Source organism: Desmodus rotundus, chromosome 1 (assembly GCF_022682495.2).
Source record: "Desmodus rotundus isolate HL8 chromosome 1, HLdesRot8A.1, whole genome shotgun sequence".
NCBI lineage: Eukaryota > Metazoa > Chordata > Mammalia > Chiroptera > Phyllostomidae > Desmodus > Desmodus rotundus.
Window position 1 is genome coordinate 200,845,449 of NC_071387.1, and position 18,933 is coordinate 200,864,381.

The 18,933-nt window shown below is 43.9% G+C and overlaps 1 protein-coding gene across 1 annotated transcript in view; it reads left to right on the forward strand.

Annotated features, from left to right (window-relative positions):
* Positions 1–1,013: 1,013 nt before the first annotated feature.
* SLC1A3 (solute carrier family 1 member 3) overlaps positions 1,014–18,933 on the forward strand; it is a 79,349-nt gene continuing 61,429 nt past the window's right edge. Inside the window, exons 1-2 of the mRNA XM_024578459.4 lie at positions 1,014–1,166; positions 2,718–2,990. Of these exons, the coding sequence (XP_024434227.1) occupies positions 2,810–2,990 (181 nt within the window). The 5' untranslated portion in view covers positions 1,014–1,166; positions 2,718–2,809. The remainder of the gene's footprint in view (positions 1,167–2,717; positions 2,991–18,933) is intronic.

Sequence of the window (18,933 nt, forward strand, 5' to 3'; positions counted from 1 at the left end):
GCCGTACTTCCTTCTTGGGTAGCAGACACAAAAATTAAGTAGATCTTGCCTGGTGAATATGAGACTAAATGAACAGGAATACAGACCTCTGGCTATAAGTTTTGGTATGGGTTTTTGTTCCTATTAAACTTTTTTCTTCATGTTAAAGTTTTACAGCTGAGTCAGGATAAAAGAAAGTTTTCATCTATTTTCCTTCTTAAGAAATGCATACTAGAAGTGCAAGATATATTCTCAAGGCGATGAGAATTTTCTAGTTCCTAAACATGATGGGAGGGGATACATTGAGCATCCTTTAAAACTGAGGCACCTATCTGCGCAACAACATATCTTTTGAAATCACAAAACTTCAAATGTGTATTTATACTCTTGCTCATAAAATAATTTTGACTACAGTTTAGCAAAGATCCTGGTCTCTGTGTGTCTTAACCATTTTAGTCTTTGCAAACCAGATACCTTGAGCTAAATTAACTTGTTATAATAGAGTTTAAACTGCTTGAAAAGAGGCATGTCTCATCTTGTGTTTTGAGTAACTTTAGGCAACTTTAGAGAATTGTAGTAGGCATTTTCCCTCTCCATACTTGATTGCATTCCGAGTCGTCTCAAGAAATGCCAGTTATTTCCCCAATTCTAAAGAGGGACTCTTTCGTAACAGCTGTACAACCAGGCAAAAGAGCACACTCTCGTGTTTCCTTAAAGGGAGGAAACCTGCAATAATGCGGCATAATTAAATTTAGCCTCAGAAAAGTCTTCTTTGAAATGTTCTAATCAAGACTTGCAGCTTTCTGAGTGTGTGTGTTCGCTTCATTCTTCAATTCTTCCTGGTCCCGGTTTTGCATTTCTAATGAAAGTGAACTGGCAAAGCGTGAAAGTGGTCTAAGGAGCAAAACAAAGCCAGCAAGCATGCTTCTGGTGCGCCAAGATTAATCAATATTCCAGAAACCTCGGACTTCCCGGGTCCGTCCCGGCGGTGTTTTCATTTTTTCCCCACTCCCGCTTCCCGGGCACAGACTCCGCCCCTTTCCTTAAGTTGCCCCGAGAGTAACCAGCGGTCGCAGACCACATGCGCGCCTGGCTCGCGGCGTTGTGTTTCTCCGCTCTTGCCTGCTCCGGAGTTCACCTTGTCGCCGCCTGGGGTACCTCTCCCACCCTTCACCAGACCAGAAAAGGTGAGTCTAACGTCCCGGATTCCTGCTGGCCTGAGTTTCTCGTTCCACGTCTCTGCCCCTGGATTTGGTTGCCCAAGCAGGGGAGCAGCGAGAGTAAAAGCTAGCCATTTTGGTAGAGAATGTCCGTGTTGGCAATTTACTGCCTTGAGCGTGTGGGGTCTCTGTCTGCCGTGTCTTGTGTTAATTTGGAGTTTAGTCACTCGGGGCGATGGGGGGCAGGCAGTGGCTCGAGATCGAGAAAATGATCGAGGCTGAGCTGGTCTGTCTGAAAGCGACGGGCTGGTGAAGGGATCAGAGATTAGGGGGGAAACGCGGCTCTATGCCGTCTTCTCGTCATCACTTCTCCCTAAATTTTTCATCCGCTGTGCGGTGTTAAAAAAAGATTGCAGGTCTTATTATTCGCTGACCCCACCTTGTAACTTTATGTGAAAGCCAAATCTGTTAAGCAAGTCTTTTCCCGAGGAGTGTGCTTTCCAGTTACCTCCCCGAGCGTTGCCCACCACACTCGCGGGCAGCTTGCGCTGCCAGATAACGCGTCGCAGGCACCACTGGCGTTTCTCTCGACTGGATCCGTGGTAGAGATTAAGAATTAGACATCTTGTAAAGCAGCAGGAGGTATCCCTTGATTTTTCAAAACAGGGTTTCCACCTCTGGAAAGAATTACTTGGATATATTTTAATAACCTAGGAACACTTTTAAGAAACGAGAAACCACACACTGTAATGTTTGGAATGAAAACCGGCTTCATCTCACCTATTCTAGAAATCCTAAAATTTAAAATACTTACCCTTCGGTGATAGTTTCCTCAGAAGAGTTCAGTATGTTTGCCACAAAGACCAATACTACTTTGTACTTCCACCTGTAACAAAAAATGAAAATTAATTAAGATTTCCGATAACTTATAAATGTGCCCAGAGTGCTTTTCTTATTTTGCCAGAAAAATAAAATAAAATAAAAAATTAAACAGTTACCCTGTGAAATAGTCAAATGTGTTTCCCAAGTCCTGTGGCTTCTTGTGTCCTTTTCATGACCATATGTGTTAGTTGATATTATCATGATTATTTTAATGGAGAAAACAGTTGTTTTATTATATACGACAGAAAGCTCCAACTGAGGACTATCAATACTCATTTCCATTGACCTGGTTATGCCTCCCCCATGCATACGACAAAAACCATCAAGTAATTATTGAGTGTTTCCTGTGCATTCAATTCAATTGGGTGTTTATTGAGGGTGAATATTGTGCAAAGCATCCAGCTAGGTTCTGGGGGAGGGGGTACTCAGTCCAGCAGCTCTGATGAACCCTTTATAGCCTCCCCAGAGGGGGAAAGACACAATTTTAAAAATAGGGAACAGGTTTCTGCTCATATATTCTAAATTTGTGCACATTTCTCACACGTGGTCTGTAAAATATGCACATTCTAGACATCCTGACTCCAGCCCTTGATTCCTACTGAGATTATGCAGTTCGCCAACAGCTTCTCCTGGTACAGAGGTCACTGACTTCTCAACCCCAGAGGGTTAACTCTTACCTCTTTCTCTCCCCTCTAGCTGTGTTCTCCAACATCGAAGAGGTCTGGCGTTTTGGGGGTGATTCCTAGATATTGAAGTGCAAAGAAGAGACACTCTTAGAGAGGTCAACTATGACTAAAAGCAACGGAGAAGAGCCCAGGATGGGAGGCAGGATGGAGAGATTCCAGCAAGGAGTCCGTAAACGCACACTCTTGGCCAAGAAGAAAGTGCAGAACATCACAAAGGAGGATGTTAAAAATTACCTGTTTCGGAATGCGTTTGTGCTGCTTACTGTCACTGCGGTCATTGTGGGTAAGTCACTGAAAAACAACCGAAAAAACTGGATCTTGTTGCTCTGGGGCCTCTGGCTGCCTGGGAGTGTTATCAGATGGACTGATCGTAGTATTCAAAGTGGTAGCCCAGCCCAGCTTTTCTCTGACTTTCAAGATTTTTTTTTCCCCATTAAGTGACAGTCTGTTAGCATGTTTGGACCAATAAACTCCTGGGAATCTGAAAGAGGCATCATTAGGCATCATGCAAATCAATTGATTGTGTGGAAAGGGAAGTAAATCAAGTGTTTTCCCATCTCTTGTAAGAACAAAAGAGTCATCATTTAATCATTAGGCCTGAGCAGTTAAATAACAATGAAAAAAAAAGCACACTAGATTTGGCCAAAATGTAATTACTATACAATGTCACTTTCAGTTAAAACTAATTTATACAATGAGTACACCCAAAATGAGATACAGGTCCCTGAGAGTAATTATAACCTAACTGGTGCTAACTTGAAGCTGAGAATCCAACGTTTAGTCGTAAAGGCTGAATCTTTCAATGCGCTCGCACTCTCTCAGAAAGTGCCTGGGAAGGGGAAAGTGGGGAAGATATTAGCACAGATTTCCTTCATCGTTGCCTTGAAGGGCCTGCCATAAATAGTTATACCTTTTTTGAAACATTTTATCCTCACAAATTTAGCATGGTTGACAGCAATCTGTACTAATAAAACATTATTGCTTTGTTTGATGTATTGGTGTCTGAAATAATAGTTTATTACGTATGGGTGGCATTGATCCTACTTTATAAGATAGCTTAAAAAATTACTTATATACTTGGAACTTTTGACTGATCCCACATAGAAATCCTTTAGCTGATAAACATGTTAGGTAATGGCAGGATATTACAAAGAATGCCTTAACTTAAATTTCTAATAACCTGTCAGCAAAAATGGCATTTGTGTACAGTTTCGATCTCTACCTTGGTGTTTGCCAAGATCTCCAGCAAATATAAAGAGCAAATGACAATAAAAACTAAGAAAATTCTGTAGCATGTAAATGCATTTATAACTTTACCCCACCTCCCCCCAATAGGATTCTTAAATTGCAATTAAATCAGAATTCAGCAGAAGTGTTTGTCACAAGACTTTAGATACATTCCATTCCAACATATGTGGCTCCTCTTTTAAAAAATTCTTTTTCTAAAGATCTTATTTATTTATTTTTAGAAAGAAGGGAAAGAAGGGAGAAATAAGTGAAGAGAAACACTGATATGTGAGAGAAAGATCAATGGGTTCCCTCTCACACCCCCAACTGGGGACCTGGCCCATAACCCAGGCATGTGCCCTGACTGGGAATCGAACCAGTGACCTTTCAGTTCACAGGCCGGTGCTCAATCCACTGAGCTACACCAGCCAGGGCTTGGCTCCTTTTCTACTGGTTGCTGATGAATGACTTTAGTTCATTTTGGAGAGGTTCAAAGACAAAGTGTCCTGACTGAGTGAGGGAAGTAATGGCTTTCTTTAGTAGGTTCCCAGGTTCGAATACATTCCTGGAAGAAGTATTGCAGGACTGCGTCATTGCCTTGAAAGTTGATGTAAAATGTTGTATGCTCATCTCATTTTTTGCTTTGAATTACAGTCATCGTCAAGACAAGAAACAGCTGTATAATAATAGTGCACAGTTATATATAGTACTATTCCAGCTACTTTCTAGGGGTTCTGTACACATTAGCTTACTTAATCCCTAAACAAGCCTATGACGTAGGTGGGTACGGATGATTACTGTGATCTTCATTTTATAGATGACGAGACTGAACAAGGAGAGATCGAGTAACTTGACCTAGGACAGGCAGCTAGTAAATTCTGGAGCTGGAGTCCAACTCAGGCTGTCTTGTGCCAGAGGCCACTCTCTTAACCACTCTGCCTTCCCGCCGCTCTGCCCTGCTGACTAGCTGACATCTTGTTAGAGGTGCCAGGCCGGGAAACGCTGCTGCTTCTTGGTGGAGGCTGACAAGCAAGCAGTGCTAGATGCATTCGTGTAATGCCGTCATCTTACTATATGATTTATCTGTTTAAACTCAGCAGAAAACTTATAAATCTCCTACCAATGATTAAACCGCACCCCTCTCATTCACTAAACAAATACCCACTTATTTTGCGATCCTACGTGTGTAATAATAGAGCTCAGTGATACTGGAGTGTGTCTGGGAAAGGCGCAGAAACACTGATTCAAAGTGGTATTCTAAACACCAGGAGAGTTCAGTCTCTAGGATAGAAGTGTTTCAGTTCAAGAACAGAGGAATAGAAAGTGATAAAAACATGAGCATAGAAAGCAGACTGATGGAGAAGGAAGTTTGTGATTATGAAGAAATAACGGCTCTGGTAGAAGGAAGGTAATGCCAGGATTAGAGAACCCGTTTTCTCTCTGAGTTCTGGGATCGTTTCCTCGCACTGCGAGGACTTCCCTAGGATCTGTGAGAACCGCAGTGAGTTGGCTGAGCCGGAGTAGATAACTTGGCAGGATGCCCTCGTGGTTGGCTTTTCTAATGGAAACTGAGGAGGTAGAAGTAATAAGAAGAAGGCACTAACAAAGAAACAAATAAAAAGAGCTCATTGACAGTCAGAGAGACCACTGAGCCTACACCAAAGACTTGGAATCACAAATAGACAACTTAGTAGCAAACAGATTTAAGAGAGAAGGAAGAACCCTTCAGTTATCTCTCAGAGCATCTTCCATTGAGGGCCCAGGGGAAACAAAGGCTCCACTTAGCTTATCACTGACTACACGTCTACATCAGCCCTAAAAGAAATGATAGGGAAAGAACATGTCTAAACATTGACCTCCCAAATAATATTGAAACAATTAAACATGAAATAAATTTTAAAATAAAAATAAATTAACCTCAACTCCCTAATTTATTTGCTGCAGTATAAGAATAAACTGAAAAGAGGCTAGCAAGGAAGAATAAAATAATTAGTTTCCCCAAAGATGAGATACAAAGATGAGGTGAGAACTATAGCAATTTTTTTTAGTGTCCAATTATTAAGTTTTAATCACTTAAAAGTAAAAATAGACTGGGAAAACCTATATATTGGGGTAAACTTTTGTTCAATCTGTTTTGTTTTGTCTTTGAGAAATAAAGTGAATGTGCCTTCTGTATGTAGAAACGGAAACTAGAAAATGTTGTGGAGGAGTAGAGACATAGGAATCCATATATTCAGAATAAAGCAGAGAACTGTCAATATTTTATACCAACTCCTCTGCTAGCACAGGCTTAAAACCACCTGTGCAACTTGACGTCATCTCTAAGTGATGTCAACATCTGCACGTGCCACGCCCGTGTAACACAGCCCATGTAGTAGGAGCAGGTCAGCCACCGGAGAGAAGGCCATGCTAAGTGCCACGTCGCTTTAAGCAGGTTCATTATTAGAGCAGTAAAGTGCCTTCTGGGGCTGGTGCAGACATCTGTCCAACAAACCCACACTGCGGAGAGCGGTTGCTGTCTTTCTTCCTCCAGGAAGCACTTTCTTGTTTCAGATTGTGGTCAGTTGTGTCAGCATGACCTCAGACCTCTTGCTGAAAGACGTGGGAAGTCCTTTGGCATGTCCCTGTCACAGAAGGCCTCCTCTTCCCACGTCCAGGGAATCAGTCGCACAAGAAAGATGAAATCTCAGGCCACAGAAGTGGATAATAAGTTCAGCTGCAAGGGGAGGGAATCTGGAAATAGAATTGCATGGAACTGGATGGTGGTTTTACCTGCAGGAGTTCACCAACACGGCAGCTAGCACCTTTCCTGGTTGTCGGTGTACGCATGCGCACACCTGCACACACACAGAGGTTATGTTTGGGTTGTCCTTAAATGGAGTCCAGAGAAATTGGTGAATTTTCAGAAAAGAAAACTTACTGCCTAAATGTGCATAAAGCACCCTTGGCAACTAATCTTTGGCTAAAATGACACGAAATCCAATGGAATTTCATAATGTTTCTGAAGGATATGTGTAAGAAGCTAGTTTCCATGGCTGCCGCTTGAGATAGGAGTTGGGTGTTTGGGGACTGGGAAGAAAGAACTAGTACTTTCCTCTAAATATTTTTTTTTTACATAGTTTGACTTCATTAACCACATCCATGTGTTATCTTCTGTTATCTATTATATGCTAAATAAATAAGTTTTTTAAAAAAGGATTCACTGCTATTCAGCAATTTAACAACTATTAAATGTGGTGTGTCCGGCCCTGTGCTGCTAGGCAACAGGGAGTCTGCCCTCAGGTGCTTTAGTGGGAGAGATGGATGCAAATGAGATGACAAAGGAATATACAGGTTTGCAGGTGGTATTAGGGGAGTTTGTAATTCACTCTGAATGTCTTTTTTCAATGAGATCATATTATGCATGCTGTTTTATAAATGTCTTTCTGTACTGGCACTTCAGAAGTTCCACTTTCTCATTAACAACCTAAGTGTGCCATGTGGAAGAAAAAAAAAAAAGATATTGCTTTAGGCCTGGATTCATGAGCCAGCTGTATTATTTAGTAGCCTTGTGCTCCTAAAGAAGGTGTTTCACCGCTCCAAGCCTTGGTTTCCTCCTCTATGTTACACGTATAACACATACTGCAAACTTACACTGTGTGCCACACCCTGCTGTACATGTTGTTAGTACATTAGTTTATTTAGTCCTCACCACAAGCCAGGGAGGAAGGTACTTTTATTTTCATCTTGCAGATGAGCAGACTGAGGCTCAGGTTCTTACCCCACAGTTGCTGCGTGCTGACCGTGGTTCAAATCCACCGCGCTGGCTCCACATTCACACTCTTACCCACCACATAGTCCTGGGTGCTGGTCGCCGTCCTCAGGGAGTGCCCATCCTTGTGTTATTGAAGCAGCAAGTTAAGGGTATGCACCAACCCATCAGCAGGAGAATGGAAAGGAGGAGCTGAAAGGACATCTCTTTACCAGGGTCTTCCTGAATCCTGGTGATTGGTCACATGTGAGCATTGACAGAAAAGGTGTCCTGCCAGGCGATGGTCTGATTTCTGGCTTAGGTGACCAAGGGGTGATGGTGCCACCAGGAGAGGTAGAATACAGGACGAAATGGGAGGAGGGATAACAAGTTTGGTTGGGGGCATGTTGAGTTTGAGACATGGGTTTGAGCAGTGAAAATGCAGTGCAAGAGGCTCGCCATAAAGATCTGTGAGGTATTCCCGCTGTCTCTAGACTGACGAGGACAGGTGCTCTCTGAACAGTCACTGAATAACGGTCAATGAACAGGGATCTCCTACTGCACACACTACCTCGTGAGTCTGTTCTCAGGACCGTATGAACTCCAGGGCCCTCGATGACTAAGAGCAGTCGTCTCCCAGGAATGCCTCCATGGGGTCCTGTTTCTCCGACACACATGCAACATTTCAGGTTCACAGATGTGGTTCACTGTCAGCTGCTACTCAGAAGGGACCGGTACTGGGACCAGACTAGCCAAGTACTTGGGTTAGTGGTGTGGGTACAGACTGGTGCCCTTGCTGACATGCTCTCAGCTTACCCAAAAAAGGCATCTCCACACAGGCTAGACAACAGGAATTCAGGGAGTGGTGAACGGGTTTCCAGGTTCGGATTTATGGTTCCCTCAACACTTCCTGGAGATGAGAAGGGGCCGAGGGAGCTTCAGGACCAGGACCGGGGGATGGGGTGGCTCTCTTGGCAGAAGGCTGTGAGAGGAGCTGAGAAGCGGTGGATGTGCACTGCCCTGCCCTGGAGGAATGAGTCAGGAACAGGGTGTAAGGACTGGAGTCTGTTTTTTTCTTTCTTTCTGTCCTTTCCTTCTCTCTCTCTCTCTCTCTCATTCTTTCTTTCTTTCTCTCTTCCTTCCTCCCTTTCTTGCTTCCTCCCTCCCTTCCTTCCTTTTATTGTTTAAGCTGTTACAGCTCCCACTTTTCTCCCCTTCCCCACCTCCCCCTGCCCCCCTCTCTCCCCTCCCTCAGCCAATCCCCACATCGTTGTCTGTGTGCATGGGTTGTGTGCAAATAGAGCCTGATGTTTCTCTGCTTCGTCTTCTCCCCCAGGCAGTAGAAACACAGGAAAATGTCAGGGACAGCAATAGCTTCCATGCGCTCATGGCACACTTGGACCCCAGCCTCTCCTTCCTTCTCCTGACGCATTCTGGGGGGCTGCCGCCTATAGTGGGGGTGTGGTCCGGTACTGCCTCACAGGGTGGGCCAGAGCTATGGATCCTGGAGTCAGAAACTGAGGGTTATGTCCCAGTTCTAGAACTGAGCCTCTGTGTCTTCGTGTGTAAAATAGAGTAATTATAGCACCTCTCTGCCAAGATGTGTATCACAGTTCTGCCACTTACAACCATGTAACCTTAAATGATTTCTTAAATGCCTGGCAGGTAAAATGTCCACAGAAACTGTAAAGCCCTTGCCTTCTGCTTCCATCTCTGCATGGTGTGAAAATGCACATTAATTTGAAGCTGCCAGTCTGCCAGGGAACTGAGACTCAGGGGCATGGGGAGAAGAAGGGGAAGGAAGGGGAGAGGACAGTCACCTGGTTTAGGTCTGGAAGTGGCTACTATTTCCTCTGCTAGAGAAGAGAGCCAAGAGGGTTGTAGCAGAGACTTAATGAGTTGTAAAGGGCTTTGAGAGGCAGAGATGAAAGCCGCAGAGTAAGTGATCCTGTCCTTATCTACCCCTTCCCTACCCGGCCTCCGGGGCCAGAGCAGAAAGTAGTCCCCAGGCAGCTGCTGTCATGGCATAGACGGCTCAGTGGCGGGAGCGCCTGACGGCAGATTCCTCTCTCAGCAACAGGGGACATTGCTGAAAAAAATGTTTTCAATAAATGTTTTAACATACTCAGTAGTGCCTTTTCGTTCCTGCCACTTGGGACGAATGTGAGAGTCACCACCTCCCTGGTTTCTCCTTTTCCCCAGTGTCTGGTGTCTGCTGCTCCTTAACTGCCACCCCCATCAGACAGGATGAGGGGTTTGGGAAATGTGGGAGAAATGTCCCCGGTTTCTAGCAGAACTGGTAAAAGTTATTTTGAAGGCTTAATGTTCTGAGATGATCTCTGGATTTTATTTTGCTCTATTTTCTTCCTACTAATTCAAATAATGAGAAAACAGAGCAGGCGATTTCAAATTTGTTTCTCTTTCAAGTCGATAATCAGCTAAGCAGGTGTGTCCAGGACAATTACCTGCAGCAGTAATACCTTCCGTCCTCACGATGTTACAGTTTACAAGGCACTGCCCTCTAGGGCGAGGCAAACCCTTGGCCGGCGCGTCCCCCTTCTGATCAGTATCTGCGAGTGGCCGGGATGCAGCTGAGAAAGTGCGGAGAGTCTGAATCCTGGTCACAGATCCAGCTCTGCCGTCCACTGACTCCCTTTATGACTTCAGACAAATCTCTGGGCCTCATTATTTTTTCAACAGCAAAGTCCACTTGGACTTTTGTCTGCTTCCAACTACAGAATTCTATCGTTAAAAGTCTAATTTGCCTTGCTCTAAAGTAGAATGTGTGGGGTTAGATTGACAAGTGTTTTCTAGTCCATGGCACTATCCCATCGGAAGGAACTTTTTCCTCTGCCCAAGACCTCCCAACCCACCCTCTCCAATGTAACAAGCAGTCTTTTCTTCCTGCTTTGAATTCCTGAGGACCATCACATGCCTGACTCTGGATGGGATGACCACGGTTTGAGGACACACGTGAGGGAGGCACACCTCTCCAGTAGCCGCTGCTGCCCTCCTGCCTTCTGCCCGACCCTGTGAATCAGAGGGAGATCATGGGCCTTTGTTTTTGCTATAGAGTAAACAAGGTTGGGCAGAGCCCACGCTGCTTGGAAGAGGCTACTGAATGTAAGCCCTGCCTTTTCTAAGCTGTACGTTCCAGGTGTCGGAGCAGTCGATATTTGTGGGACACTGGGATGCTGTCAGTCATCGAGTATTTGGCCTGGCAGCTAGGTGAGTGTATCGTTGCTGAGAGATGAGGAAACACATGGAACGCTTCAGGTCACAAAGTTCAGCCCTTGTGCTCGCTGACGATAAAAATTATGTTTTCTGCCAAGCATCAGTGCTATTAAAGTGCCCAGAGCTTATAACCCAGACCAAGGATATTCCTACCACTGTGCCCAATCAAGAGATATACTGAAGCCCTTGCCAGGTAGCTCAGTTGGTTGGAGTATCATCCTGATACACCAAGGTTGCAGGTTTGATTCCCGGTCAGGGCACATACAAGAATCAGCCAATGAATGCATAAATAAGTGGAACAACGAATCAATGTTTCTCTCCCCTCACCCCTCTTTTCTCCCTTCCTCTCTCGCTAAAATCAATAAATTAAAAATTTTTTTAAAGAACAACAACAACAAAAAGAGATATACCCAAGTGGTTTTGAAACCAGAGAAGAGTAAGAAATGCCAGAACTAGATAAAGGAAGCTGTACTGTGGATGAATTAAGATAAGGTGGGAAAGGCAGTCCTTGTTTTCTGCATCAAAGATTCAAAGGTAAATTTAGGAGCAGCAAGTTGAAAGGCACACTTAAGTTTTGAATTTCAAGACTGAGTTTCTGTCTCCAGAGAAGGCCACTCCATTCTTCTTGTCCCCAAAGAGACTTCTCCAGTTCTCCAGCAATGCTTCCAGCCCACAGACTGCTGCTGCTTCCCAGGGAGAAAACAGTGGACTATCAGTGAGCGACTTTGTACTCAGAATCTTGTAAGATGAAGCTCATTTATCCCTAATGTGAGTAGAAGTGGACAATTGCTGCCCTTCTCATCCTGCTTTTAGACACATTGCATCACTTGAAATCCCATCTTTAAAGCAAGGAAGGCAAAACCCCAGGGATATGTACATGCTTGCTGGTGTCTTCAGCTTATTGATGAATGTGAAGGTGAAGGAGGTCTTTTAAGAAACTGCTCCTGACCAAAGTTGTCTTCTTATCTATTTTTTTGGTTTTGTGGTTCTTAGATTTGCTTTCTTAAGGCAAACAAAGTAGTCAGGCAAACAAAGCTGGGATTCAGTACACTTGCCAGGGTAATGAGATGCTCTGTACAAGGTGATGGGTGGTGAGCGATCGTGCTACCTCTGCCTGGTGGTCCACAGTGTGCGTCTTCAGCTCCCTGTTCCTGCAGCTCCAAAGGCCAACTGGCTGAAGCAGCACGTGAGCCTATAGGGATCGAGTTCAAAGTTGTTTTAGATTCACTTCCTTGTCTCCAGAAAAAAGCTATTTGGTCAGAAAGCGACCTGCTCACCATAAATTGGAGCAACCGTGACCTTCCTCATCATGGCCCAAATTAAGTAAACTCATTATTAAAGCAAAATAAAGCAGGGTTGAGAGAAACCAAGCCAGACCCAAAGTGACGCTTTAGAAAGATCAAAGTGTCTATAGCAGAAGAGATGTAGAATACAGTGCAGTCAGATTTATTTTTTAGTTGTGGGCCATTTCTTTTCACTTACTTATTTTGTTGTTTTACTTATGAAATAAGTGCATTTATACTGCCCCAAATCAAAAAGCACAAAACGGCACAGAACAAAAGAAGTGTTCCACCCACCCCTGTCCCAGGTATTTGGTTCGCCCAGTTATAAGTGTCTTGTGTGCCTTTAGAGGTATTTTATGAGCACAAAAATAGATACTTTTTTTTTGCCTTTTGTATACAAATGGTAGCATATTGCGTACAGCCCACTTCACACTTTGTTTTTCCACTTTACCGTAGTTCTTGGGTATTATTTGTCATTAGCACACAGAAAGCCTCCTCATTCTCTCTCGGGGCTACATTGCATGGGTGTACCGCGCTGTATTTCAGCAAGTCCCTGTTGATGGACACTTAAGGTGTTCCCAACCCTTAGATATTATTTTTAAAAGCACTTTTGTGTGGAAATTATTCATTCCAGGTAACTGAGACACATTCCTAGAAATGAAATTGCTCAGACAAAGGGTATGCACATTTGTGATTTGGATAAGTATCGCTAATTTTCACGCCATAGAGGTTGTAATTTACTCTCCCAAACTGTGGGATTTAAAAAAGAGGTTGGCCCCCGCCTGCCGCTGCCACGGGTGAGGATGAGTGGACTTCATCATCCGTGGGGGCTGCAACCAAACGACACACAGGCAAAACACATAAGGGGAACTTAGCAATTTTACTTATATTTCATTTCCAGTTTCTACTCACTCAGAACGATATTTTTCACCAGAAAGGAAGGTAACAAGGTTCTGATTGCTTTATTTCTGATAATTTTTGTTTCTCAAATAGAAGATATTTTTACAAAGATTTTATTTATTTACTTTTAGAGAGAGGGGAAAGGAGGGAGAAAGAGAGGGAGAGAAACAGAAATGTTCGAGAGATACAGTACATCAATCAGTTGCCTCTTGCACACCCCCTACTGAGGACCTGGCCTGCAACCCAGGCGAGTGTCCTGGCTGGGAATCGAACCAACAGCCTTTCAGTTTGCAGGCCAGCACTCAATCCACTGAGCCACACCAGCCAGGGCTAGAAGAGTTTATTTTGTTCTTTTTTTTTCCTGTCAGCAGTTTGAGTTTCAGCATCATGTAGAAGATTTTTTTTAAATGACAATGTCTTGGACCTTGAAAAGAACTGTAGGGTCCTCTGTGAGTTAAATCACCGTTGCACACAGCCTACGTCCGTGCAGTTTTAGGAAGAGAGCACCAGGCCTTTCATCTCCTCTGGCAGAGTTGTCTCTCAGGTGGCATGCCGCCTGCACTTGAGTCTGCACCCTGCTTGGTCATCAGTCACTGGGCTGGTTCTTCCGGGCACCACGGGTGGAACGAGGCTGCAGCAGGTGGGAACACCTCCAGCAACAGGAAATACCAAAGGACAAAAGAGTGAGCCAAGCCAGGGCCCAAATCTCTGAAGGACGTGGGAACTGGGTGGGGGTGGGGGGTTGAAAGGTTACCTCAAACACTAGCTTCTCACCAGAAAATGCCTGGAAGTCTGGGCTGAAACAAAAGACCAGGGGCCAGCAGACCCCTTTTGCAGGTAAATTCATTATTATGCCCTTGACCTCTTTGTAAAAACAATCTAATGGAACTTTACATCCACCAGCTTCATCAGGCTGGCATGAGACAGGCTTAGGACTTCTCCAGAGTGGGCTACAATCTAGTTCTGAAACAACACTTTTATTCACTCTCTCAAATAATTATTTATGGCATGCCTGTGTTAATAGCTGTGATGGCAAACTTGATGTAGCATTTTTGACTTACATGCTTTCATATGCATTATCCGGGACTTTAGAATTCATTAGAAGAAACGAGATGAATTCATATAAAGAAACTAAGCTTTATAATGCTTTTTATGGTTTATATGGTTCTTTTTAAGTTAGAACATTTAGCTGAGAATAGTGAAGTTCAAGAGGATCTTAGAGACTGCCTATTGCTATCAATCCCTCCTATTTTTCAGTTTTTTTTTTAAGTGGCCCAAAATGACTATGTGATTGGAAGATAAGGGCTGTGGCCACAGGCACATCAAAGTTTGGGACTGCCTTCTGCCAGTGTCACTTAGTGGCCATGTAACCTTGGAGAAATAGCTTATGCCTTCTGGGCCTCAGTCTCCTCATCTATCCGATGCTGATATTAATTAAATCCTGCAGGTTGGATATGAAGGTTAAGTCATCTCAGTAAAGTGTTTACCAGCATAATTTACTGGCAGTGTCAGCTCCAGAAACCTCATCTCCGACTCTCAGTCCATGATCGTCCTACAGCATCGGTCCCACCTGCTGGCCTTCACGTTCAGGAAACCTGCCTTATGAGAGAGTTAGGGATCGGAAGCTACCACTCCTCGTTTTGGAACCTAGAAATCTAAGCATAAAGAGAAATCAGAGTTCACTCAAGAACCAGCTTCATGGATCATGAGAGAGAAATTACAATGTGGAAGAGAGGGTGCTCCTAGGAGCAGACTCCCATGCTCACGGCGGGCAGTGGGGAATGAGACCAACTGGGTAACAAAGCGACCCCTCCCTCCAGGAAACTGTTCAACAGCAGCTGGGGGCCAGGCACTCGTGGACACTGGTTGCCCCAAAGGGAACAGTCCGCCTGTCTGTTCGTTCGTTCAACAGTGTATTCACACCTACTGTGCCAGGAGCTATTTTGAGGGCTTAGTACACAGTGAACGAAATGGGAAAAACAAAAAAACAATCAAAACCTCTGATCTTGTGGAACTTATATTTTAGCAGACAGAGATAATAATAAAACAGCATAATAAATTAGAAAATTATATTGTATTTTGCAAGGTGATAAGAACTACTGAAACAAGGCCAGATAAGGGAGAAGAAAGTTCAAAGTAGGCCTTATGAAGAAAGATGACATTTGAATTGTTTTTTTAATTATATTTAATTGATTATGATACTACTGTTGTCCCAATTTTTCCCTCTTTGCCCCGCTCTACCATCACACCCCACTCCCTCAGGCAATTCCCATACCTTCATTCATGTCCATGGGTCATGCATATAAGTTCTTTGGCTTCTCCATTTCCTATACTGTACTTTACATCTCCATGGCTATTCTGTAACTACCTATTTGTACTTCTTAACCCCCTCACCTCTTCACCCATTCCCCCACACCCCTCCATCTGGCAACCATCAAAACGCTCTCTGTATCCATGATTCTGTCTCTGTTGTTCTTGTTTCCTTAGTTTGTTTTTTAGATTCAATTGTTGGTAGTTATGTATTTATTGCCATTTTATTGTTCACAATTTTGACTTTCTTTTTCTTCAATAAGTTCATTCAACATTTCATATAACAATGGTTTGGAGAATGATGAACTCCTTTAGCTTTTTCTCATGTGGGAAGCTCTTTATCTGCCCTTCCATTCTAAAAGGTAGCTTTGCTGGGTAGAACAATCTTGGCTGTGGTTCCCTGCTTTTCATGACTTTGAATATTTCTTGCTAATCCCTTCTAGCTTTCAAAGTTTCTTTTGAGAAATCAGCTGACAGTCTTATGGAAACTCCCCTGTAGGTAACTAACTTCTTTTCTCTTGCTGCTTTTAAGATTTTCTCTTGTTTCTTTTAAGATTCTCTCTTTATCTTTAACCTTTGGCATTTGAATTATAATATGTCTCGGAGTAGGTCTCTTTGCATCCATCTTGTTGGGGACTCTCCGTGCTTCCTGGACTTGGATGTCTATTCCCTTCACCAAATTAGGGAAGAGCAATAAATTGGAAACCTATTTGAAAAAATAATAAAAGAAAACTTCACTAATTTGGTGAAGGAATTTGAGCTAATTCTTAAAGGAAGTAAACCTTGTGACTATATGGGAAGAATGCTCTAGGCAAAGAGAAGAGCCAGTACAGGGCCCTAAAAATGGGTCACATCAACAAGGAGGCAGAAGTTGAAACAGAGGTGAGGGGAAGTGGAAGAGATGAGTTCTGGGTATAGTGGAGCTAGGGAAGCAGGCCAGGTACAGAAAATTTGCATGGCCTGAGGCTTTCACTCAACGTGAGACGGGGAGCCACTGGAGAGAGCAGAGAGGAGTGACATTATGACCTAGGTTTTAAAAGGGGCCCTCTGGATATTATGTTGGGAATAGACTGTAAGGGGTCCAAAGTGGAAGCAGGGAAGCAGTTCAAAGGCTACTGCAGTAGTCCATGCAAAAAAAGTGGGGTGATGTTTAAATCTTGGAGACTTCTTTGTTTATAAGTTGGGGATCAGGAGACTGAGGCATGCAGAAGGTCACATAAAGAGGGAAAGGCAGGGCTAGAAGTAGAATCCGAACTTCACTCACTCACTGAGCATCTAGAGAGCACCTTCTCTAGGAGTTTGTGTACACCACAGGAGAAGCAGCTTGGTGAGGAGGCCTACAGACTTTGCAGGTTAGACAGACCCCTAACCACTCTCTGCAGCGCACTTGTGAGTGTAGGTGGGACCTGTGACTTTGCTTCTAACCAAGGGAATATGGCAAAGGTGATGGACATCACTCTGGCAATTTTGCTACATCGCACAACTTATCTAACACATTACATCTCATGATAGTTGTAACCTTGAGACAAATTAGTTCTAGATGTGTGTTGTTGTTGTTACAAAAATGAAAAAATTCCTAGCTGGGAACTAGTATTTTTTCGTGTAAAACCAGTGGTCCACTATCAACAAAAATATTTGATACTGTTATTTCCTTGAGCAGCATGGTGCCCTTTCTGGCTAAAGATCAATAGGCCAAGTTTTTTGTGAGTATGGGTTTGAGTGCCTGTTGACTGGTTTGCAGCGTAAGGCTGGCAGACTAGTGGGCCCATCCGGGTGGGCATTTGGTAGTTTTCTTATGGCCAGCCTCAGAATTTCAGGTCTTTCCAGATCAATGCATTATTACTTTAGATTCTCTTCTGGCGTATGACCTCTTTGGGGGCATCATTTCTTTTTCTGGAGAATTTTGCATTTCTAGTAATGATTCTAGAAGGCATTGGTCTGCCAGTCTCTTCATGATACAGTTTGAAGATGAAGTACAAACTTTAGTAATATTTCACTATTTCAAACTCCAGCATTTACTGAAAGACAAATCAGGTGGTGTGGTCGAATTTTCACTTCAAATTGTGCCACATTCTTTTACTTTTAAATATTTTCTAACTTTTTAATATTTTCAATATTTTTTTCAGATTAAGTATGGACTCTATTCTTCAAATAAGTCTTAGCTTTTAACTTGTGTGTGTTTGGCTTCCAACAGCAAGCCGGCAAGGTCTTCTGTCTGAGGCTCCAGTGTGCATATTGTGTCTTGGTTCAGAAAGCAAAGTGATATTTAATCTTCCAAAGAAGTGTTTGTTGTATAGACTCCCCAGGGGAAACAGTAAACCCCTGAGGAACGCTCTTCTTGAGCTTTGCACATTAGAAGAAAAAAAATAAAAATACATCCTTTTCTTTTTCATAGCAGTCAACCAGCAGAGTTAATTTTGAGCACCTTAAACATTCCAGTTAAGATATTTCCTAGAGTCTAGAAATCTTGTTAAAACATTAAAACGGGAATGAGCGAAGACTATTGACCAAGAGTGCACCGTCTGGACATTGCCTGTTCATCTGTGTATTGCATAGTGTCACGGAGATGGAAGCTTAGCAAAGTGTGCTTCAGCCCTAACAAATCCTGTTGGGAAGTCACTCGATTATTATTGTTATTTTTACAGAATAGTCAATACTAAAGCATCCATTCTTTTGCACTGAAGAGCTGGTGGCCATAAAGGTTTTTACTAGCTCTGGGAACAGCAATCCATGTGCGTGCCCACTAATGGAGCTCCGCCCTGCCGAGGCAATGAGCCGCCTTACCGAGACGAAGCAGGCCTCCCCTCTCTGCCTCGAATCCATCAGGAGGGCGCGGGAGACGGGGCTCTGAGAAGCCTGCATATCGGGCTGTGAGAACATGAGTCAGGGAAAGTTTTGGTCATGGCTGGCATAGAACATAATCAGAAACCTGAACTGCTTACCCCCAAAAGCAGGCTTCGCATGCAGAGCCCTTCCTCGTGATCTGACGCCCATAGCTGGCTGTCCTCATTGCACTGCTCACAGTGCCCGTTGGACAGGGAGCTGGGGAGGAGAGGGGGAGACTTTTGTGTATTCGTGGAACAGATGGATTGAAAAATGCTAGGTGTTGACTTCCTTAAATAAAATCAACTGTTTCCCACTTTAAGCACTACATTTACTGAACCTAATTCAAAATAAAGTAAAAAGCCAGGCATTCGCTTGGGCCCTTGAAATCAGTGCCATGACAACCGCGGGAAGGCCGTGAGCCCAGCAGGTGAGGGTGAGCGTGGGGCCTGGCGCTGGACGGCGCTGGACAGCGCGGGTGGAGGTGAAGACTACCTTGGCCCGCCCTAGCCCAGCCCAGCGGGTTCAGCCCACCCCTCTCGGTGTGGTTTGGGCAGTGTGCTTGGCCTCGCAATGACTCTGGTTTTTCCTCTGGGAGCCTGGGCCTCAGTGGGGTCTGGGAGGCAGTGCGCTTGTGAGCCTCTTGCATGTGCTGGGACCATTAGCTGTCGTCATTACGCATGGGAAGCACGGTTTTAGGTAATATCCCTTCCACCTTT